General features: G+C 34.0%; 1 protein-coding gene and 1 pseudogene across 2 annotated transcripts; both read right to left on the bottom strand.

Moving 5' to 3' along the window:
* Positions 1-1,339: 1,339 nt before the first annotated feature.
* LOC120083056 (zinc ion binding protein) lies at positions 1,340-7,448 on the bottom strand. 2 transcript variants are annotated; one of them, XM_039038578.2, is made up of 6 exons: positions 6,989-7,448; positions 6,028-6,299; positions 5,268-5,919; positions 4,960-5,159; positions 4,112-4,356; positions 1,340-3,662 (listed from the first exon to the last, which is right to left on the bottom strand). In XM_039038578.2, the coding sequence occupies exons 2-6, from the start codon at positions 6,297-6,299 to the stop codon at positions 2,467-2,469; spliced, it is 2,565 nt and encodes an 854-aa protein (XP_038894506.1). In that variant the 5' UTR covers positions 6,989-7,448; the 3' UTR covers positions 1,340-2,466. The 2 variants fall into 2 exon arrangements, with proteins under 2 accessions (XP_038894506.1, XP_038894507.1); XM_039038579.2 differs by having other exon boundaries at positions 4,211-4,356.
* Positions 6,734-25,583, bottom strand: LOC150034533 (uncharacterized; annotated as a pseudogene).
* Between the last annotated feature and the right edge of the window lie 721 nt (positions 25,584-26,304).

Genomic DNA, 26,304 nt, shown 5'->3' with positions numbered 1-26,304 from the left:
ATACGTTATATTTAATTTTCACCTTAAATCTTCAATTTTCATCAAATTAGATCTTTCTTTAGTACAATAGAAATAGGGAGTTTCGACCCCAGACTTCTTGGTCACAAATATATTAATATGTCAGTTGAACTATGCTCGTTTTAGCCATTGAGTTAAATCTTAAACTTTGCATACATGTCACAATTTTTTTTTTTATCAAACTTAATTTTCATGCACTTGTTAATTGAGTATAAATATCTTTTTAATTTTTATCTTGGTGTCTAGGGTAAAGATTATCCTTCATAGGTTGTTGCTGTGAGTCTTTAGTGCTTTTATTTTGATATGTTAGTCAAAAGAAGCTTTTTTTTTTTTTTTTTTTGTTATTATTAAGAATATCTCAATAGATAAGTTACTAATTATCATCTCAAATATTGATGGTTCCATAATCTACCACATAATTTTTGAGCTAAAAAACTTTCATCTATCATTTATTTCTTGAAGTTATATTTATTTTGTACCGGACTAATTTTATAATTCTAATTTTATAATTTATTAAACACACACGAGAATATATATATATATATGTATGTATATACATGTGTTGTGTGTGCATATATATATTATTCTTCCATTGAACGTCTATAAAAAGAGTGTCTAAATTTAGTGTAAAAATTGATGTGCCTAAGGGTAAATTTCTTTTTCCCTTTCCTTAACTGAAAGCATTTCATAATTGATGAGATGAGAGAAGGCATGTAATAGTATCCACAGATTTGTCTCTCAAGATTTGATTTGATTTCAAGTTGCTATGGTCATGAGAGATTTGTTGAAATTTGTTGAGGAGATAGGACCAAAGTTGAAAGGAGAAAAACGCAAGAGTACCAAAGAATCAATTTCACAAGTACATAGTAAAAGATTTATCGCCAAAACGAACATAACACAATTGACATAACATTATATTATCAACCTCAAAGTTAGATATTCAATTTCTCCATCCTACACGTATTGTCAAAAAAGAAATAACCGATTTTGTCCTTTGGTTAAAAAATATTCCTATCGTTTTTATAAACGTTTCAAAATTACTATTGGAGTAGAAATCTAAACACAAATTGAGATTTAAAATAATATGATAATCCAAATTTCTATTCTAAATCCCCATAACATTATTTCATGTCCTAGCTTTTGTTTGAAATTTTAAAGAAAAGTCAAGAGTAACATTACAATTTTTTAAAATATAGAAGTATTTCTGAAATTTCATAAAACAGCATCTAGAGGCCAAAGCAAAAATATTTGAAGAAGGTTAAAGGATCATTGAACTACCCAGACGGGGAGAGATAAAGCAGAGACAGAGAGAGCAGACAAATTCACAAAACTTCAGCATCAAACTGCAGTATATTGATCCTCTGGTCATTGTCAGCCCGTCATTTAATTTAAGAAAAATTCCAGAACCCACGAGATTTAATAAGGAAATTAAACAAAAAACATAAGTCAGTGATCTCAGAAGGATTTTGAACTCGTTGCTATGGACAAATCAATTATCGCATTTGGCCAAAATTGGATCAGCTCTATGCTGTTTAACTTTTGCTGCTCTGTTTTCACCTCCACCGTACAAACTAGGTCGATAACAAACTACACAAGCCTCCGAGACTTCGGGCAAATCAACAAATCTGGTTGTAACATCAGTTTGATCAAGTAAAGTTTAACAAGCAGAGCCTAAAGTAATGATCCCAGCAATTCGTGTCGAATTTCTGCCTGCTTTCTATTGTTAGTATGCAGCAATGCCAAACCATATTCAGTCAAATCTTTCACAATAGAACTCAAGAACAGTAAGAACATGAAATGGCATCTTCACCTTCACCTATGGATATTCCACTGTCTATTCATCTTCACTGAAGGTTAAGTAACCATATGTGAACATGAGAGGAACCGAATTTACTGTTCCACATCTCTAGTAAACTCTACCACATGTCATCTAATTTCATTTTCCAGTGGCTGACTGTACAATAGTACTTTATTTGTAAAACAAAAAATCATTATTCATGTAGGAACATCCAGAGAGTTGAGCATCCCAGGTAGCAATGTTCAGACCCTACTAAGACACGGCCATGGCTGGCCCTGTGGAATTGAAGAAAGAATCTCATGCTTTCATATTCGGAGTTGTAACTTTGAAAAATATCATATCTGGCAGGTGGTCTGAAACTTCTTAGTTCAGGGGCCTTGACCTCTCTCTGTCCAATGAAATTTTATCAATCCACAAACCTCATCAAACCATCATTGATAGATTAAAGTGAAATCTTACTGTGGCCAGGCAGATGAGATGGAGAATGAATTGCTGTTAAATTGCGAACAGCTTAATTATTAAACGTGGGAAGAATGGGGCCGTGAAGAATTTAGGACCAACATTTGTTCACATAGCCCTGCAAGTTTTAGATCACAACAGCATTCTTGAGCCTGGAGTTCCCAGAGTTCATATCTGAATGGTATAACCTTTTATGACGCAATAGTGGTCTCAGGACCATCCCTGAGAATACCATTCTGAGAATTCATCATGCACTGGTTCGCAAAATCGGCTGCTGTTAAAGGATCATTTATAGGTGATGGATCTACTTCTATCTTTTCTTGTTGACGTTGATTGTCTACAAATTTATTTAAATTACAGACAGTATTGAAACCATAAGGTAGACTATCAAACTCCATATCAATTTGTACTCTATTTTTACTTTGGCGGAAGGAATTCCCACCTACAACCTCTTCAACAGTATTTAGACGATGTGGCGATATACAGATTGAAGTTGTATCGATATCCATCTCAGTACAAGGACATTCTCGCCCAGCAGTTTCACCATCCACACGGTTTCCAGTCACAGTTAAATCAACAAGCTCGCTACTAGAGTTATCAGTAATATTATTAGAAGCTTCCTGTCCAGAGGCACAGTCATTCTCGTGTTGATTCAACTCGGACTTGTTTCTAAGTACATTATCCCTCAAAAATTCTGTGTCCCCAGTAACTTCCCTATCAGTTTGATGTTCCAGGGTTTTTATCATATGGTCCCGACAAGGACTCCTAGATTCTAGGTCGCTTCCCATACTGATTAGTGCATTCAACTGCTTCTGGACAGACATTGCAAAGGATACAGCATGATCACGTATTAAAGAATCATGAGGTGGACAACGTAGCATGTTGGTCAATACCTGCTGGTACTGTAATAAGCTTACTGATGGCCTTGTAGTCCCTTTTTTACGGCATACGTTAATAACTTTGCACATATGGTCACATAGATTACCCATTTCTGCCCATTGGCAATCACAAATACCAAACTGCGAACCAGGATTCCAAACAACAAATTTCCTGTCTCGAGTAATTTGGTCGGTAACTTTTGCAATGCCATCTTCAATGATAACATCAGAGTCTGGAATTCTCAATGCTCTGCGCCAATATGTCAAACCACTCATCCACTCATCTTTCCAATACCGAGAAAAATTATTCTTCTCCGAGTACTCATCAAGCCAAAAGTAAGAATGTACCTTTGTACCCAGCTTGTCGACCAACCAGTCTGTACGCTGATAAACAGCACTATCTTTCTCATTCAGCAATCTGAGCTTCAACTGGCTGTGGTAAAACTCCATTGCAGCACATGTTTCAAGACTGGTGAGTGGAAGGTTTTTTAGTGCAGTAGTCCACATACCTAAGACCAAAAAGAAAATTCAGATGATGAGAATTCCAAGTGTTCCTAGCCACCAAGGTCATGTAACTTGTTGCACATTTAATGAACAAAAAATCTAGCCTTCAAAAAACTAAAAGTCACTAATATTAAAATAAATCCTGTAACTTATTTGTTTAGTGATCGATAACCTATCCTTCCTTCAAATAGAAAAGAATGAAAAAAAAAGCCATGTGCCTGAATGATAGTGCTCATACACAGAGCACTCGCATTTACTGTATCTTAATTCAAATATAAGGGAATTGTGAAGATACTAACATTAATTATCAATTTGAGGTCATCAGAAGACTTTGGATGATAAAGATTACGCAGATATCAAAATGTTCACAACAATACCTAGAAAGTATGATAAATTGGAAAGAAACTTATTTTTTCTAAGAAAAACTCATTATTAGAACAGAGATGATATAGACCTAGTCTCGGACACCAGGTTGCTTTAAAGTAGTCAATAAATTCTGGATCATCAACTTGATCTTTAATCAGCAGTTCAAATGAATCCACATTTTCATCACCTCGGCAAACTCCATCCACTGCTTTCCCAAGTTGTCTTAATATCTCAGCTCGTTTATCATTTTCTGCACATTTCTTCTGTATGTTTTTATGCCATGCATGGCGGACCCGCCAGAAGCTTAATAAAATAGAACACTGAAATATCTCCCTGAATAAAATCAAAGAAATAATCTCAAAACTCAAACACCAAAGGGCGACATACTTTAATGGTAACAGAAGGAATTTTAAGTTTTTTATACTGAAGAGTATTGAAACTTTCAATCATGTATAATGGCTTGACTTTCATTAATTTGAAACTTTCACACTCACCAATAAAAATAATTAGATCAAACTAATCAAGTAAACCTAAGGCAGGTGCAAACATTTGTACATAAAACATATTTCGAAACCAGTCCTATTGGGAATCATAAGAAAGATCAATTGCAGCTCTTTAAGTGGATTTATCAAGGTATGCATTGTTTTAAATCCACCAAACAGTTAAACAGAGAAGTCGGAACATTCTTCTCATATCCAACAAAACTTTAACTAGACAGTATGGATCTATCAGCATCTCCAACGAAGACAGAAAGACAGAATGAAGAAACGCATTAAGCCTAAATTTATAAATATTCATGACCTATTAAGCAGGTTATCTTTCATTCTATGAGCCCAATGTTAATCTTACAAGATTTGGGAAAGACTTTTTAGGTTAGTCAAGTTTAACTTCCAAAAATATCCTTAATTTCAGAACTGCAGAGGGAAATAGGATAACCTTATTGTCTGTGCATCAACAAGAGGATCATCCACAACAAAACCAGCCAACTTCCATGAAGGATCTTTGGTTTGAACTCTACTATGAAGAGCCCTCATCCACCTATGGGCATCCCCACTAGCAAATCTCGGTGATATAATCCAAGCTACTGGAATTGCGTTGTAGTCTAAATTGAATACTACCAGACTATGAACTGGATACTGGACAAAAATGCAGAAAAGGCATAATTAGCTTCATCTGACATTGAAATCGGATCTTATAATTTAATAATGTTGAAAGAACTAAGACATAAGAATTGATTGACATACCTTCAACTTGTTTGTTCCAAACCTGGAATCTGATGCAAGAAGGCCACGATTGCCAAATCTTATCATTTGTTGCAATTGCCATTCCGTTTGAATTCCCAAGGTAAAGGTGTCCGTATCAGTAAAATCTTCATAAAAGAAGACATTACTTCGGTGGCCTTCAACCCACATAGATAAACTTACTGCATCATCTTCATCAAGTTCATGAGTGGAACGTCTGATGCTTCTCTCCTGTCTTCTTACATATCGATGGGTTAAAAGGTCATCACGGTTGCATGGACCACCCTGTTTCTCCACCGATTCATTATGTCTTTGCATAATGGTCTCCACAGAAACACCAACATATAGAAGCGACAATACACGTAGACGAAGATCTTCAGAGATGTAGGGTGCAAACATAGCACGAGTACCTTCAGCCTCTTTGTCTCGAGGACCATGGCATGGCAACCCCTTTTTATCTACATGCTTATCTTCATTATATATGATCAGTGCAATAGATGGTTCAGCAATTAAGCGTTTGACAATAAAGTGGCAGGTGCAACCCCTTTTAGTGTTTGGCCGTCCAGCATTTTTCTTCTTTGGTACATAAGTACTTCTACTGGGTCGTATCACTCCCCCTTTCCTGTGGTCATCAGGTCCAAACGAACACCAATACCTATATATTGAATGAAATAACTAATCTTCTTAAATTTGAAAAAACAACAAAAAGAATTAGATGAAAACATCTGTACATATTACACAAATACACGAATGTGGGACTTACAAAATATATTCCAGTACACCATCAACCTTTGCCTTGAAAGGTGCTTTCAATGCTCGTCGTCGCCTCGCTTCAACATGAAATCTGGTTGGACATTCTTTATTTGAAGACTCACCACGTACAAAATCATCAACTCTAGCAAAAGGGATTACAGCAACTCTATCCATGTTGTCACGCCATCCTTCTACCTTAGACCACACAAGATCAGCAGAAGAAAATTCCAAGGTTGGCGGATTCTGTACTGGAAGAGAAAAAATTTCGTCCCATCTGGCCATCTACAAATGAGACAAAGAAATTGCATGAGTCAATAATTTAAGAAGCAGGACATGAAACGCATCATTTATAAGAAACCAAAAAAAAATTCTCTCACAACATAACAAATCAACATAAAAATATCAAATTAAGCAGAAACCATCAGCATATTATCTAATAAACCTATCAACACATTGAAATAGCGCAACCAAGGTACCAAAATCCAAATGACAAAAAAAAAAAAAAAAAAAAAAAAAAAAAAGAAAGAAAAGAAAATAATCATGTTTCCCTCTTCTTGTTAACTCTACACTAGAAATTACAATACCCGTTTATACCTATCACAATAAGAATGTCAGACTCGATTGAACAGGGGGAGAATAATAAAGCAGAAACATCTGAGAATCCAAAATCCATTATCATTCCCCAAAGAGGGAAAAAAAAAGGAAAGAAAACTAAACTACAGAACAAAAAGAAGAACCAGAAACTTGTCATTCTCTGCAAACCTGGATTTAACCGGCCCGTAAGCAAGCAGAGATAGAGGACAACATAGAGGAAGTCTATACAGCAACGAAAAGAAACAATAAAAAAAATTCTTCAAAAGATAATCTAAACAGTACATCAATACAAAAGACCTAAGCATACAACTAATTGCAATCACACAAACTCAAAATTAAATGAAAAGTTTAAACAAAAGACCAAAGCCTCAACGTACTGTCTGATCAGAAAACCACCCGCTGCAACTTGATGTCTTATCAAATGAAACTCGCCCTGTGTAGCCAGTTCTTCCCACTCAATCGCCCCCGGTGGAACGCAATCCACTGTTGTCCGACTACCGGAAAACCAAAAAGGATTCCGGAAATGCTCATAGAATCGAGATTGGTTTCGGATATGCTCTGAGAATTGAATGATGGAGACGAGGAGCTGAAAGCTGTGTATCTGAGCGAGAGAAGAAAGGAACAGAGAAGAAAGAACCACCGGAGGCGGTGAGGCTTCAGAAGAACGTCCAAGCCAAAAATAGGACAATCTTAGGAGGTTTAACTTTAAGCATATTTAGGATAAGTTTTTAATTTAAAGATTTTTGGGACAAATGAACATATGAAATATCCAAATTGCCCTGTGGTGTGGAGAAGCCAGGGAAGTCCAGGAGCGGAGATGGGAAAACACCCCATCCCTATCTGTCCCTATTCCATTCCCAATCTTGTAGGAAAAAATTTTCCTATTTATTTTTTTAATAATTTTTTATTTTAATTAAATATATATTTTTTTTTACAATTTTTAAAACTCTTCTAACACAATTTTCATTTAAATAAAACATTATCAATTTTGCTAATAAAAATTAAGGGTGTTCAAAAAATCCGATGACCCGAAAAATCCGATCAACCCAATCCGTGCAATTTGGATTGGGTTATCAACTCATTTGGGTTGGATTGGATTCAAATAAATGAAAATTTTATAGGTTGGGTTGGTTCTTGGGTTCAACTAATATAATCCAAACCAACCCGAACCAACCCGAATTTATTATTAACTTTAAAATATATGTTTTTTCTTACTTATACATATATTGATTTTGATTTTATTTAATTCCAATATTTTTTGAATAATTTATTTTTCAACAACTCTTAGAAGTAGTTTCTTTACACTTTAGAAAGAAAATTTTCACTATATAAATTGAAATTGAGTTGTTAATCTTAATTCAATATATGAAAATAATTAAATTAGACTTTTACATATTTGAGTTGTTAATCTTAATTCAATATATGAAAATAATTAAATTAGACTTTTACATATTTACGTTTTACTTTTTTTTAGAATAAAATTTTAAATAAATGACCTAATTAACTCGAATCAACCCAACCCAAATATTTCATGGTTGGGTTGGGTTGGGTTCATTTTTTAATAAAGGTTATTTGGGTTGAAAAAATTTACAACCAGAACAATTGGGTTGGGTCTAAAAAAAGTTTTTCAACCCAACCCAACTCATGAATACCCCTAGTAAACATTATAGTCTTACTTGTGAATTTTGTAGACATTTGAAAACATTGTTGCCTACATTTTAAATTTTGTAGACATTATGGTCTTTCTTGTGAATTTTGGAGACTTGTTTTATTATAATAGATTTTGGATATCGTTCTGTGGATTGTGGAATCTTATGTGTTTTTTATTGGTGATTCCAACTTTTTTTTTTTAAGGCAACCAATGGAATCGAACCAACCCAACCCATTTTTTATGGGTTGGTTTGGTTCAGGTTCATAATTTAACAACGGTTAGTTTGGATTAGAAAAATACACAAACCAAACCATAGGGTTGGGCCTAAAATATCCCTAAACCCAACCCACAAACACCCCTAATAAAAACAATAGTACATATGCAATTTTAAAAGATATAATTAAAAATTTTAAATACTAAATTTCATAATTTGTACAATATCCTATTTAAAATATTACAGCATCTAAGGAATTAAAGTAATAAAGTCTTTGACAAGAAGCTGACCATCATAGGAGAACATGAAATTTTACAAGTGAAAAATGAAGCTCAACAAGCTCAATCGAAACTCATGCTGAAAATCCATGGGAGAGTTTTCCAAGTCAATCCAATCATGAGGCAATCATTATGCCTCATAAAAGATTTGAAGAAGGATTAAATGCTTACTTCCAAGCTAAATTTCCAGTCCATCATGAAGAGTTGAAACTCTTCAAGCTCCAAGAGTCACTTGGGCACCCAAAAGTCCTAATAAATCTGAAAATTCAAATTCATCCCCATATTTAATGCTTGATGTATTAATTTATTTCAATGTATTTACATTTATTAAGGTTCATGTATATAGTTGAAGAATTTTTGTTGAACCTAGTCAATTAGGTGAAAAGTTGTGTCCTTTCAAGTTGTCTTTTCAATTAGTATAAATACCTATGTAGTTTGGTCATTGGAAACATTTTGAATTTGAATGAAATTTCATTAGAGTTTTTGTCTCTCAAACTTTATGCTTTTTCTTTGTATTCTTGTGTTTAGAATGCATGTATTAGAACTTTCAATCTAGTTTGATCACTTAGATTATGGAGAGTTCGAAATCTTGAAGTTAGTAACAAGTTCTTCTTTCTTCTTGATCATCGATCAATCTTCCAAGCCAAATCTGTTTAGCTTTCTTGGGATTGCTTACTAAATAGTTAATTGGGGTTATTCTTATTATCATTGTGGGGTTCACCTAGAATAAAGGGGGGTTCTCATACGTGATTGAGGTAGTTCCCTTTATCAATCTTAAACTTCAATAATTAAAACATCTATAATTATTCTAACAAAGACTCCAATATATTTATAGATGGGCTAATTTCAAAATGGGCAAAATAAGTTCTTAATATTAGGTTCGTAGCCCAAGCCTTTTTGTTTTACAAAAATAGCAGAAAAGAAGTCGAGCCCATGATTTAAATCAAAAAATGTAAAAAAATATACGAAAATACCTAATACACTCGATACCCCTTGATACACTTGAATTAAAATGATACACTTAGAAGAGGAAAAAGGGTGCAGCTTGTACTTCAATTTAGTCTAGGATCTTGTAGATCAACTTGATGGGGTAAAATCTATAGGTTGCAAATGGATCTACAAGAGAAAAAGGGGTACAGATTGTAAGGTGCAAACCTTCAAGGCTAGACCAGTAGCAAAAGGTTATACCCAGGTTGAAGGAGTTGACTATAAGTAGACTTTCTCACTTGTTGCCATGTTAAAATCTATCAGGATATTGTTATCCATTACCACATATTATAACTATGAGATATGGCAAATGAACGTTAAAGACTACTTTTCTGAATGACAATCTTGAGGAGACCATTTATATGTAGCAACCAGAGGGATTCATAACCCAAGGTCAAGAGCAAAAAGTTTGCAGGCTTAATCGGTCCATTTATGGACTGAAACAAGCTTCTCGATCTTGAACATAAGATTTGATTCTGTGATCAAGTCTTATGGTTTTGATCAAAATGTTGATAAATCTTGTGTTTATAAGAAAACCATCAACAGTTCAGTATCTTTCTTAGTATTATATGCATACGATATTCTACTCATTGGGAATGATATAGGAATACTGACTAGCATAAAATAGTGGGTGTCGGCCCAATTCCAAATGAAAGATTTGGGAGAGGTACAATTAGTTTGAGGCATTCAGATATCTTTGTCTCAAGCATCGTATATTGACAATATACTTATCAAGTATTCAATGAAAAACTCCAAGAGAGGCTTACTACCTTTCAAGCACTGAGTTGCTTTATCTAAGGAACAATGTCCTAAGACACCTCAAGAAGTTGAGGAGATGAGACAGATTCCCTATGCTTCGATTGTTGGTAGCCTGATATATGTGATGCTATGTACTAGACCGACATCTACTATGCAATGAGGATAGTCAATAGATATCAATCTAATCCAGGATTAAATCATTAGACTACCGTTAAACCATCCTTAATTATCTTAGGAGAATGATGGACTACATACTTGTGTATAGGTCTAAGAATTTGATCTTTATAAGATACACTGACTTTGATTTTCAGATTGATAGGGATTCTAGGAAATCAACTTTAGGATCAGTGTTTACTCTTGATTCGAGATATTATGCATCAAGGAGACGTGATTGTCATGTAGATAGCTTTGGTGCATAACGTTGCTGATCCGTTTACAAAGGCTCTTACAATGAAGGTGTTTAAGGGTCATCTAAAGAGTCTAGGTCTACGAGACATGCTTAATTTTGTCAAGGGCAAGTGGGAAATATTGGGCGCTTATTGTATGTCATAGTTTCTTGTTTTTATGTACATTATACTTATTTGATCTTTCTTTTGTGCACTCCACTGGCTTTAAGACAAGTGGAAGATTGTTAGGGTTGATGTCCTAAATCTCTTAGGTCTTGTAATTGTAACTGTATTGTACAAACAATTTATTTATCTAACAAAATAAATAGGTATTTTATTTATCATTTAGTTGTATTTATCTAAAAAAACAAATAAACTAAGATCCAAGGTTATTTTTTGAAACTTAAACATGTATGTAAAGACATATAGGCAGGTCATGTTTAAATGATAACCTAAATGGTCTGTAGTAGATGGATAAGGTTGGGCACTTTATTCTTGTGACATTACAAATACAACTTTCTTTGTAGTTGTTATTGTTGTAAAGTGCTACAAATGATCTGATCTTGATCATTCATGTGTAGATATGTGAGTAGGGGTATTCTATGCAAAGACTTTATATAAGACCGGACCACGAAATGTATAGTCTCTCCATATAACACCGTTGGTAGATGAGACTTGCATTTCATCAAGATGACCATAGATGACTTAATTTGAATCCTAAGTAAGTTGTGAACTTCTGCCTATGAAGATGATCCTTTGACTTGTATGGATGAGAGTAGCCAATTTTGTTGACTCAATATGTCTACCAGTTTGGGGATTCATCTGATTAAGGAGCTAGGAACACAGCTATACAAGAAGGAATTCACTTATTCTATATAGTTAGAGGCTATAGATAAATTGCTCCCTTAAAAGCTGATTCCAGGGCTTAATAATGTGACGCTACAACTTCTCCTAGCCTAAGAGGGATTTGGTCATAGTTGGAATATAACTTATTGTTTATTAGAGGGATAAGTGGTACTTAAGGAGTTAGATGTACCTACAAGGGCAAAAAGGAAATGTTGGCCCAACTATAGTTACGAGCAATTTGTGAAGAGTCAACGCACCGTTGATTGGTTATATCCAATGGACATAAAATTACATATATAGTACAAAAATTGCAGTTGTCAGTCTTTAGTGAAGTGATTGACAGTCAATGGAGGTTGATTAATTTAATTAAAGAATTTGATTAATTAATCGAGTACCATTGGAGCTTCAAACTATAGATTCATAAGGTCCTCTCGTTAGCTCAATTGGGATAAAAATGAGAATCGAATTAATTCAGATTAATTTGAATTGTTCAAATTAATAAAGGGAATTATTTATATAAAATTATATGAGATATAATTTGAGAGAAACTATTAAACTTAATATGATTTTGATTCATATTAAATAATTGAGAGAATTTGCTTTTACAATATTAAATAAAAGTATATATATAAATTAAATAAAAAATTAGTTTTATTTAATTACATGTATATTTTTTAGTTACATAAAATAGGTTATTAATTAAAGTATATATTAAATGAAAATTAGTTCTGTTAATTATATGTATTTTTTAATTACATAAACCTTTCATTTTCTTCAAATAATTTATAAACCTTTCATTTTCTTCAAATAATTTATAAACCTTTCATTTCTTCAAGAAATTCTCTCATTATTATTTGGAAGATAGAAAAGAAATGTTCTTTTATCATCCACTTGCACTATTATAAATACTCCAAAATGTGTTGGAGTTCTAAGGTGTTGAAAATATTGGAGTTGTTGAAGCTTTTGGAAGAGTGTTTTTCTCTCAAAACATAATCATTCCCTCCCCGAATTATTCAAAGAAATCCACAAACTCTCTACGGGTCTCTACCCTGAGAATATTGAGATCTCCATATGGTGGTGTCTGTTGGTTCTTAACACTTGTTGTTGTATGTTCTATTGTTCGTGTTTGAAGTTTTTGGAGAGGAAATCATGAAGAGACTAGTCTTCAAGGGTATGTTTTCTAAATCTTTTCTTCTTCTTAATTTCTATATATATGTGTATGTTTAATTGATCATGTGTACTTTGTTTCTATCACATATATTCTTTGCGTGTTATGTAAAATTAAAATTGGGATGCAATCTTTTCCGCAATATGTACTCGCGGTTCGATCTTATACAAACTCTTTGTATAGAATACCTCACTCGCATTCCACAGGATTAGGATCAAATTATTTGTAACACTTTACAACTATTGTAACAATTACAAAGTGGATTTTATTCGTAATGTCACTAGGATAAGATACCCAACCTTACCCATATGTTTTAGACCATTTAGGTTATTACTTAAGCATGATCCACCTGTATGTCAACCACATACATGTTTAAGTTACATAAAACAACCATGGATCTTAGTTTATTGGATTCAGTTAATGCACAAATAAAATAACTCTTATTTTATTAATAACAATTTGTTTATACAAGTTTACAAACTACGAGAACCATAAGATTTAGGATACCAATCCTAACATAATCATCCCTCCTCCCTCCCCTCTAATACTACAAAAAATTGCACTTTTCCCGATGCCTAAAATCGCCGAAAAATGGTGGAAAACGCGTCGAGAGATCCTCTCCCGATGTAAAACAGATCCTCAGGAGTTTGGTCGGGAAAAATCCATAAGGAGAGGAACTCCTGACGCAAGAAAAGGATCGTCGGGAGTTGTTCTTAGAACTCTCGATGCATAGAAGAGCGCATCAAGAGTTCCCAGAACTCCTGACGGTTAGTATACGTTGTCAATAGTTCTAGGAACTCCCGATGCGCTTTTCTATGTGTTGGGAGTTCTAGGAACTTCCAAGTCGCTCTTCTATGCATCGGGAGTTCTTGGAACTCCCGACGCGCTCTTCTATGCGTCGGGAGTTTTAGGAACTCTCGACATCTTGTTTTATTCATCTGGAGTTCTTCTAACTCCCAATACGCTAAAATATGCATGGAGAGTTCCTTCATTTGTTGAATATTGGCTTTTAAATTTTTTTAATTTGTAATTTATAATTTTTTAAATTTGATCTGAATAACCTGTAAAGCATCCTAACCAACTCAAATAGATTCACATAATAAATAAAACAAATAAAACGAAGTCCATACTATAACTAATAAATAAAAAGTTACAAGATCCTACAATAAAGCAAAGTCGATACTAAATAACAGAAATTTGTTTTCAGAAATGCATAGAAGAAATAAAATGAAAACAACGTCAATAAATATAGAAAAGAAAACAACGTCTGGAACACAGCATCTTGAACAATCGTCCAACCTCATCTCCGAATAGCATCCTACAATAAAACAAAAACATTCAAATGTCATAATCGAACGAACACACCCCCACAACACATTCAAACTTCATAAACATCCATAAACACACAAAAACTCCAAGTTCAACAGCAAAACGAGTATAATCAAACTCTACCCATCCCTCACGACATTCCTGACGCTCATAAACACAAAAAAATACACAAAAACCTACAAGTTCAACTCCAAAATGATTATAACCGAACTTTATCCACCCCCACAACATATTCAAACTTCATAAACAAGAACGAACACATATAAAACTCAAACTTTCTCCCGAAAACAATCTAAACCAAACTCGACCCAACCCTTACAACATGTTCAAACTTCATAAACATCCATAAACGCACAAAAACTCCAAGTTCAACGACAAAACGAGCAAAACGAGTATAATCAGACTCTACCCATCCCCATGATAAGTGCCCGCGATGCTTGTCAGATGCAAAGCTAGAGGTCCTTCTAGGATCCTTGCAAATACTCACAAAGAAAGCTAACTTAGATCAAACTTAGAATCTATGATGGTCACTCTTAGATCCTAAGAGAACTCACTCCAGAATTAGCTTGATCAAGACTAATCCAATGAATTGATTTAAACATCAAATCTAAAGCAAGATTTGAAAGAAAAAGACAACACCAAAGGGTTGAATAAGCACAAGCTTTTTTACTATGGATAATCTGTGTTTTGAAGAATATTACAAGCCATTTTATAGGTCAAATGGTCGTGGATAGACCAAGAAACTCAAAAGTCATTCAAATACAATTAATTGCAAATTGTAGAAAATAACACCTAGAAACTTGAAACTTAATTGCATACTAAATTATAAGTCAAAATGCAAAACTAGGAATGTAGAAAGTCATCAAATTGTCTTAAATATCTCCTCTAGAAGGCGGCAAAGTAGATATGCACGTTTGACAAGGTTTGACATCACATTTCCCCATGTAGTGCACACTTGATAGCATTTTCTTCATAAAATCTGCACATTTTTTTTTACCACCGTGTCATCTTCCAAACTATAGGACTTTTCCCATGTCATCTTCATTCTATTCTCTTTTTGACTCATTGAACTAACATTATATAAAACTTTGGTCTCAAAATTATTTATCGATTCTTGTGAATTTTCTAGTTTTTGAAGTTGTAGTGTGAATGCCTCTTGAATCTTCTTTGCCCTGCTTCTTGTAATTGGTCTTTTAGGAACATGCAACGGTTCAATGGTTGAATTCACATCACTCCACGAATTTTCGACACTCATAAACATCAAAAAACACACAAAAACCTACAAGTTCAACTCCAAAACAATTATAATCGAACTCTACCCACCCCCACAATATATTCAAACTTCATAAACAAGAATGAACACACATAAAACTCAAACTTTCTCCCGAAAACAATCTAAACCAAACTCGACCCACCCCTCACAACACGTTCAAACTTCATAAACATCCATAAACACAAGAAAACTCCAAGTTCAACGACAAAACGAGCAAAATGAGTATAATCAAACTCTACCCACCCCCACGATATTTCTGATGCTCATAAACATAAAAAAAAACACATAAAAACCTACAAGTTCAACTCCAAAACGATTATAACCAAACTCTACCCACCCCCACAACATATTCAAACTTCATAAACAAGAAAGAACACACATAAAACTCAAACTTGCTCCCCAAAACAATCTAAATCAAACTTGACCCACCCCCCACAACACGTTCAAACTCTATAAATATTCATAAACACACAAGAACTCCAAGTTCGACCCACCCCCACACATAACTGATAACTTATTCCTTATTTTAATCCATTCTTTATTCATTCTTAAAAATAATTTTCTTCTGACCAACTTGTAGTCCAAAACAATAACCTGTATTAAGCATAAATTTTGATTAATTTAATGAACAATTTGATCAAAGGACAAAGGACAAAGCCAAATTTGGTCATGTTTTTTCAGATCAAGCTTTTCTAGACCATACTTTTTACAACTTGTGGATAGATTTTCATAGCTTCCAAAAACATCTCTATCGGCGAGGATTGAGGACAACAATTGCAGAAATAGCAACAATTGTACAAACAATAGCTTCCAACTTGAAACAATTGCACAAACCAACAATAGCTGCTAACTTCAAACAATATGTCTAATTTTATACTAAAAGAACCAATATTCTAGGACATCCACTATTAAAGGATATTCTGAGATATCAAATATAACTCATTAGATAAAGCAATAAATTGGCATTCCAAATCTCTATGTTTGAATCCTGAACCAATGATAATTGAATTCAAAAGAGAATTTTATATCCAAAAATGCATAATATTCAACTCAAGGCATAATAACTCACTCAACTCAAGGCATGTTAGAGGCCCAAACACCCTCATAGTTTATATTATTAAATGTATACTCCTTTATTTGAGGTTCAGAGTTCAAATTCTTCAATATACCTTACATTTACTGTACTAAAAAATTATTTAACATCCATATATATATATGCATGAAAGAAGCTATATTTGCTTGGCACTAAGTTAACTATAAGAGTTTTACTAGGGTTTTTCTTTTTGAAGAATTTTTTGATAGAATTACTTGCCTTTAAGTTTGGGCTTGTACTTTAGAAATGCTCATTCACATTTTCCAATTTTTATTAATTTGTTTCTAGAAATTTAATTAAAATTGAAGAATCAAAGTTGATGTGATACAAATTTAAATGACAAAATAGAAGAATGAAAGTACTCTAGATTGACACTAGTAGTTACTTAACAGTAGTAATAAAGTTTAAATTCTAAGATGACCATTGATTTAAAAAAAAATGGAAAAATCTTAGAAATTGGCAAAAATCATAGAAAATCATAGTAAAGGCAAAAATAATAGAAATTGGAGAGAAGAGAACTCACGAAACAGTAGTGATGACGACGAACGAATGGCGGCAAACAAACTATCAGACCACCGAAGGCAACGCTTCACTCTCTCGAATGGCGGCCGATGACCAACGATGACAGACAAACCAAACGACGACGAATATTCAAACCAAACAACGGTGAATCTTCAAACCACCAATGGCAATGCTTCAATCTCTTGAACGAACGACGACGGTACAACGCTTCACTCTCTCGAACGAACAAACCAACGACGGTGATGGTGACAAAAAAAACTCCTAGGGTTTGAGAATTGGGGGTAGAAGAGGAGGCAAACGATCTACCTTCTGGGATTTGGGTTTTATACCAGATCTCCTGACGACCATTGATGGTCGTTAGGAGAATCGTCGGGAGTTACAATAACTCTCGATGGGCAATGTCACACCGTTGGGAGATTGTAATTGTTCCAATCTTCCGAAGAATAGTATACGTCATAGCGTCCTTCACGTCGTCAGGAGATACCCTATCTCCCGATGACCGATCTCCTGATGGATGGCGGATTTACGTATTGGGAGATCCTCTTTTTCTTGTAGTGCAAGTCTTGATCTTGAAAGATACAATGAGCTTCACAAAAAAATAACACGACATTTAGCATCCTTAAAGATTTTACTAATAGATAAAAATTTGCAAGTTAATTTTGGAACATGAGGACATAATGTAATGTAAGTTTTTTAGTCAAAGGAATAGTTCCTTTTCCTGTAATAAAGGTGAAGCTACCATTGACAATGTGAGTTTTTTCATTGCAATACACGGGAGAATATGATTCAAATAAACAAGAGAAACTAGTCATATGATCAGAGGCTCCATAATCTATAATCCATAATCCATGGAGAGGAATTGAGGCAGAAGAGAGCTTAAGGACAAGTACTTCATTGTGTCAAGGAAATACTAGGACTACCAAATGATGAAATTTGTCTTTAGCAGCTTCAAAAGTTTATCGATTTGCTTTTCATTAAATAGTATGGAGTTAACAACATTAGCATTAGAGTTGATGGGAATTTCTCTCACCTTGCTTAGAACTTTTCCAATTTGTAGGTTTTCCATGAAGTTTCCAACAAGTTTCAAGCGTATGTCAAGGTTTATTACAATAGTTGAACCAGACATAAGACTTTTCATGTGGCTTTTTGAATTGATCAAAAGCCTTCATTGTAGTATTTTCATTCACCAACACAAAGCATTCAACTGAATCAACATTTTCTTTTCCAATCATAACATTTCTGTGCTTTCTTCCCTGTGAACTTTAGAAAAACATCATTAATAGTTGAAAGAGTAGTTCTTCCAAATATCCTACCTCTTCATGAAACTCAACATTGAGGCCTACAAGGAATTTGTAAATACGATCATCTTCAACATTTTTCCTATAGTGCTTTTAATCCTCTATAGACTTCCACTCATACGTATCAAAGAGGTTAAGGTCTTGTCAAATCCTTTTTACAGAGTGAAAGTATTGAGTAACTGAGTTAGCTCTTTATCATATATAAGTTTATAACCCAATTTAAGATTCAACTCAAACACTTGTGATTGGTTGCCTAAATCCTGGCAACAGAGTAACACATGTAGTTACACTTGATGTCTTAAACCATGGAATTTACGATCCAAATCATAACCATGGAGTTTTCAGCATCCCACCCAACGAATGAAGGATCATTTGAGCTAGGGGCGATTTCCCTCCATAATGTAATGAATCTTCCCTTGTCCATGAATATGCATCTGAACACTTTGGGACCAACAAAGAAAATTATCCTCATTAATTTGAATGGCGATTATTTGGATAGGGGGATCGTTTGAATTGATATGATTGTCAAAGACTGCGATAGGTGCCTTAGAGTCTGACATATTACTGAAGAAACAAAGACAAAAAAACAATAGATATGAAGGGGGGAAAACATCAAATAGTGGCTAAAAACACCAAGCTTGCAATCAGCGATGATAAGCGGCTTTGAGTGGTAAAAATGATGGACAGCGATGCAGAAGAAGTCAACCAGTGGAGACAACCTGCAGACGAGCGTTGATACCTAAAATATGCGACCAATCGAGTGGCTGGGATATGAAACACTCGGGATTTGACCAGTAGAGATGCAATCGATCGTCAGCTAAGATGCGACGTTCGACGGAGCTTGAAGTGACTAGTGGTCGTGGAGAACAAATGGAGATCAATCAACAACAATAGCAGTGGTAAGAGATAAGGTTTTTAGGTTTTTAGAAAATTGTGGTTTTTAGGGTTTCAAAAAATTTGCAACTCTAATAATGGCACTGAATATTTCAATGAACAATTAACCAATTTTTTGCAAGATAAGGGTATTTTTCATCAAGCTATGTGTCGTGATACTCCTCAATAAAATGGTTGTTGAGCAAAAAATTAGGCACTTACTTGAAGTTGCTATTGCCCTTATGTTTTCTATGAATGTTCCAAAATATTTATAGGGTGATGTAACCCTTACAGCTGCATATCTGATCAATCAAATGTCGTCTAAGGTCTTAAATTTTAAAATTCCTCTAAGTCTCTTCAAAGAGTTTTTTCCTAATGTCCGGTTGTTCTCTAATTTACCAATAAAATTATTTTTTTTTACTGCTTATGTTCATACTCCCACCCTTTCTTGAACCAAACTTGATCCTCATGCCATCAAATGTATTTTGTAGGCTATATCTCTCATAAGAAGACTTGCAAATGTTTTGATCAAGTATTTTGAGAGTATGGATGTGTCTTTTTTTTTAAAATCAACCATTTTTTTAGCCCAAATTATCTTCAAGAGGAGACATCTAACCTTGAAGATAATTTCTGGGACACTCCACCACTCTCAAACATCATGGATTCTAAAATGAAGCGTTCTAGTTCTTCGATGCCAAGTGTAAAAAGTTCTTCTTCAAGGAGAGAAACACTAAAAATTGACTCAACAAGTTGAAATCCTGAACTTCAAGTTTATATTAGAAGAAACTTGATTCAATGAGATCGAGATTATAAAGTTGACTTGTCATATGACCAATCTAATGCTTCTATGAATGATCCTGAAGATCCCGGTATTAGATACTTTACTACTATTCCTCCTAGTTCTTTAATTGCCCATAGGAAAGGTACTCGTAAATGTCTCAAATATTCCATTGCAAACTATCTTTCTTATCTTAGATTATCTGAATGAGCTGTGAAATAAGAAGACTTTCTTTCTAAATCTTCGGAGTACCCGGTAATACTTGATCATCCGAGAGTCATAAAGCCTTCACATCTAAAATAATAACCTATTTATTCCAAGGAATATACACAAGGACCAAAATTATTTGAATTGGAAATTAGTAGTGATGGAAGAAATTAATGCGCTGAAAAAAAATTGCATATGGGACATAGTTGAACTACTAAAAGATAAGAAAACAGTGGGATACAAATGGGTGTTCACTATAAAATGTAAAGTTAGTGGTAGTATTGAAAGGTACAAAGCCAGATTGGTTGCCAAGGGGTTCACTCAGATCTTTGAGATTGATTATCCAGAAACATTTGCTCCAGTTGCTAAAATTAATTCTATCAAAATCCTATTGTCTATTGCAGTTAATTTTGTTTGGCCTCTTTATCAACTTAATATTAAGAATGTCTTTCTCACTAGGGACCTTAAAGAAGAGGTATTTATAGACTTGTCACTATTTTTTTAGGTAGATCTCGAGGTTAACAAAGTATGCAAGTTAAAGAAATCATTATACAGCCTTAAACAATCTCTTAGAGTATGGTTTGAACATTTTGGAAAGGCAGTCACGAGTTACAGATTAAGTCAAAGTCAAGTCGGTACTATGTTCTATAAACATGTTGGAAGTGGCAAGGTGGTTGTTTTGATAGTGTATGTTGATGATATTATTATACTTTCAGGTAATGATGAAACAAGATTGAATATCTTGAAGGAAAAAACTCGCTAATGATTTACAAATCAAGGACATGGGAACCTTAAAGTATTTCCTAGGCATAGAGTTTGTCAGGTTCAAAAATGGAATTCTTGTCAACCAAAAGAAGTATATTCTTTACCTATTAAACGAGGCAGATTTATTTGGTTGTAAGATAGCAGAAACTCCTATTGAGCAAAATTTAAAATTGATAGCTGCAATTGGAGGAAATCTAGTTACTTGGTGAAGTAAAAAACAAAGTGTGGTTACAAAAAGTAGCACTGAAGGAGAATTTAGGGCATTAACCATGATATTTGTGAGGGTATATGAATAAGAAAACTATTGGAAGAATTGAAATTGTTGGGTTTTATGCCCTAAAACTCATAGATAGTAAATGTTATTAATCAATTGTCATCAATAAAGAGTCATAAATATTAATTCAATAAATGTTATTGTTTGTGTTGTTTGTCTACTTTTGTCTTAATAACCCTAAATCCAATAAACTAACATCCAAAGTTGCCTTATGAGTCTTCAATTGTATGTGGAGACATATAGGGATCAATGTTCAAGATACGGACTGAAGATTCTATAGTATAGGGATAAGGTTAGGTACCTTATCTTGGTAATATTATGGATACGACCTACTTTGTATTTGATACAAACGCAATGATCCAACGCATTCGTGCAGTTGACATATGAGTGGGGGTATCCTATGCAATGATTTTGCATAAGATCGAACTGCAAAATAGTAACCACTAGATGTAACACCGTTAACTAGTTAGGTTCCTATTTCAATAGGATGACCTAGACAACTTAGTCTTAATCCTGAGTATATTATGAACTTCTGTTCACGAGAGATTGTCCTTTGATTTGTATGGGTGAGGGTGGTCAGTTCGTCAACCCAATATGCCTTCCATTTTGGGACAAGATCGAGTGGGAGCTAGGCACATAATAATACAAGATGGAATTCACTCCTTCTCGTCTTAAGGGTAAGTAGATGAGTGTTCCCTTTAGTGGCGTCTCCGGGACTTGAACAAAAGGGTCCTACCCTCTCATTGGCCCAAGAGGGGTTTCTGTTTATTGGTTAGAGCATAAATAGGTTGTTCATTACAGGAGCAGTGGTACTTAAGAAGTCAAAGGTAAACCAAGGGTAAAACAGTAATTTGACCTAGCTGGTGTTACGAACACTCGTGAAGGACTAACTTGCTATTATTGGTCTATATCCGTGGACACAAAAATATATTTGTAGTGAGAAGAGTACAGCTATGGGTCTTTAACGGAGTGTACCCACAGTTAATGAATATTGATTAACTTTATTAATGAGTTTAACCAATTAATCTCATATCGTTGGAGCTTCTGATCTAAAGGTCCACCAGGTCCCCCTTGTTAACCCACTAGAGGATATTTAAAAGGGATGTTAAATTGTTCAAATTAATTTGAGGAAACCATATATTAATGTGATTAATATTAATTTATTATGAATTATGATCTATAATTCAAATTAAATTGGAAAGTAATATTTGAATAAGATTCAATTAATTAATTCAAGATAATTAGATTCACAAAGAACTAACTAATAGAGGGGTATTGTACACATACATACTATGTTTATGATAATTAAATATGTATATATATATATATATATATATATATATATATATATTGGAATTAATACATAAATAGTAATTTAATTAATTGGGCTAATTAATTAAATAAGTGTTATTTAATTAATTAATTGTAGAAAAGGGAAATAGAAAAATGATTAGGAAAAGGACTTGGGCCTTCTCTATATAATGACCTCTCTTTGGCCCCTTTGGGACACATTGACAATACACGACACACAAGTGTTATTGTGCAAAAATTTTCCTAAGCCACAAAGAGAATCCTCTCTACTCTCCAAAATCCTTTTCTCCTCTCCCTCTCCCAATAGTTGGACACCATCTAAGAAGCATAGACACCGATACGAATACGCGATACGGATATGATCAGATACGGCGATTCGTCAATTTCTAAAAAACTAAGATACAGATATGTCTAAGGATACGTCATTTTTAATTTTATTTTTTCATATATATAAATTTAACCATAAAGAAAGATACTAAAATGTAGTCCAAAACATAAGATATCAAATTAATAACATAAAAGTTCTTAGTACAAAGACAAACTAAAGAAACTTGAAATATTATCACTTTGTCCTACCACAAAGTTCTTAGTACAAACCAAATTAGTAACATAAAGACTAGAAAATAGAAAAACTTGAAACACTCAAATCTTAAATCAACATCATCATCATCAACATCATTATCACTTTCACCACCACCATGATCTCCCAAAACATCAGCTTTTAGCTCTGGTTCATCTAAAGATAAATTGGCTACTTCCAACATACCAACATCTTCAAAAGAATCAAAACTATCTCCAGCAATGTCCCATGCTTTAGTCTCTCCTCTTGAATATTCTGGAGTACCCCTTGACAAAAGGCGTAGATTGCTGTGAATATATACCAAATCTTCTGCACGTTGAGGTGTCAACTTATTCCTTTTGAGAGAGTTAATAAAAGAGTATGTGCTCCAATTTCTCTCACAACAGGAAGAGGAAGAAGGTTGCCTAAGTACTTTCAATGCAATTGGTTGAAGCATTGGGGCATAGACACCATGAGTGGCCCACCAACTTATAGGATCAATTATACATCTTTGAGATATGGAACCAGGGTCACTGAAATCTTTAGATTTGGTAGAAAAGTTTGCAAACTCTATGTTCACTTTTGCACGATCCCCAGGGTCACTAAAATATTTCTTAAAACACTTCATCCTCTCTCGAGATAGTTCGATATCTTGGTGTGGGGCCACTCGATTAGGGGACTTTAAAAGCCATTCTTCACTATAGTACCTAAAATAGATAAAGGTTAGAATATAAGATGGATAATATATATATATATATATATATAAAAGATAAACAAGATAGTGTAATCAAGTACCTCGGATTCAAGGAGTGTGGTAAACAATAAAGTTGAGTATTGTTTTTATTCCAGCGAACAATGAGAATATTATAAACCACGTCATAAAAAGAGGAAAAGTCACTAGGTTCAGTTGGTTGCAATCCTTCATGCTTATAAATAGTTGTCTTCACTTTTACAATCATTTCATCCCACATATCTTACATCAAATGTAGACAAGGTGCATCTGTATCACAAGCTCTAATCATGTCATAGATAGGTGTAGTAAAGGCAAGAATATAATCAATTTTGTCCCACCAAAAGTCGTTAAGCACCAAATCCTTCACACGCCTTGCCTTTATCACATCATCTTCCCTATAATTTTCCCATTTATCACTGATGACCATGGCTTGTAAAACCACCTTTAATAAGTTTAAACCTCTTAAGCATGATGATACTAGATGCAAAGCGTGTTTTAGCCACATAAAGCAATTTCAGATATACAAATTCATTAAACATGGCAAGCCGCATCGAATGATTCATAATAAAAATTTTCACAAACATGACTTCACTAGCAATATCAGAGATCCAACTGCATTCCTTATACACAAGTTAGTTGTTTTCAACATTTTTAGCAGTACATATATTCTTCAAAGCAAGGTTCAAGGTATGCACTACACATGATGTCCATATAATCGTGGGAAATTGTGATTCGATAATTTGTCTTGCGGCTTTGCAATTAGGAGCATTGTCAGTTATCACTTAAATCACTTTCTCATGCCCAACTTCATTAATAACTTCTTTAATCAAATTTGCAATGAAATACTTGTTTTTAGTCTCGCCAGAACAATCCACTGACTTTAGAAACATAGGTTGTCCTTCTTAAATTGCCATAAAATTAATCAAAGGCCTCCTTTGTGGGCCACTCCATCCATCACTCACAATACTCACCCCTTTAGTACGCCATCCATCTCGAATTGGAATTAATAATCGCTCAATATTTGTCTTTTCTCTCTAAAGAAGAGCTGTCCTCAACATATTATATCTGGGAGGAAAATATCCTGACAATAAATTATTTGTTGCATAAGAAAATGCTCCTCTAAAATGTGATTTCTTGCTAAATGAAATGGCAAACCAGCGGAATAAAACATTATGGCAATTAATGAATGTAATTGGTCTCGTGATGCATTGTTGAATGATTTTTCAATTGTATTTGCATCACTACTACTATACTTTCTCTTCTACTCAAAGTCCAATTTGCTTGTAATAGGAGAATTACTAACATTAACACCACCAATTGTTATGACTGGAGGTGGTAAGGGAACGTACTTTGGACCTTTTTTTTCTAGTCGAGTCTTTACTTCTTCTTCCAATTTTTGCATTTCACTCAAAATGGAAGAAGTGATTTTTAAACAAGGTCCAATTCCTTGACCACTTATCTTCAATAAATGAGCTCTAACCCGTGTATAAGAGCTCTTCTTTGAAATATTACAAAGGTTACATTGCTAAAAGAATTTTCCACCCCCATCGCCTAATTTTTGAATTTTGGTCCATATGTCCAAAGAGGTTTTGTATCATCTTCAACAATGGAGGAGGATGAGTTTATGGAAGGATTTGATGATTGACTTTGGCTTGATGAAGATGTCATTTAAACAAGAACAGAGCCAGTATAAACAAGAACGGAGAAGAAATGGAAATGGAAAATTAAAATTTAACTTACTACTATTAAAAATTAAAATCAAAGATTCAGATTTCAGACCAAAGGAAACTTACTATTGTTAAAAATTAAAATTAAACACCTAAAATCAAATATTCAAACCAAAAGAAATGGAAATTTCAGAGATTGAAAATGAAAACTTGAAAACTTGATAAAAAAAAATGGAAATCAAAATCTGAACGGAAGGATTAAGGAAGAATGAACGTTTATGGTGTCCACGGTGAGTTGACGATGTGCTGAACGAATGAGACGAAGCCGTCGTCGTCTGGGCTAACCTGAGATGAATCTAGACTCTGCTGACTGGAGCGGTCGAAGTCGTCGTCGGTGGCTGGGTTGATGAAGAAAAACTGAAGAAGAAGAAGTGAACTGGACTAACTGGTGAAGTGAAGAGGAAGAGTCGAAGACGAAGGGAAGAAGAAGAACTGGACTAGAAGGAACTTGAGTGTTGACTGCCGTCACCCGTCAAACAGAAGATGAGATGAGAATTTGAGAGTTTAAGTTTACAGTTGACTTTTAGTTTTAGATTTTAGGGTTTTTTTTTACTTTTATTTTTTAGTTTTAGTTTTAACTTTTACTTTTGTTTTAGGAATTCGATTGTAGACTTTTTTTTTTAATAATTATATTAATAAAATTAGAAAACTAAGTAGTAAGT

This window comes from Benincasa hispida, chromosome 8, assembly GCF_027475165.1.
Source record: "Benincasa hispida cultivar pf3 chromosome 8, pf3_genome.v1.1, whole genome shotgun sequence".
NCBI classification, from domain to species: domain Eukaryota; kingdom Viridiplantae; phylum Streptophyta; class Magnoliopsida; order Cucurbitales; family Cucurbitaceae; genus Benincasa; species Benincasa hispida.
Note: the sequence above shows the minus strand (reverse complement) of the source record. Positions and strands in the feature narration are given on the sequence as shown.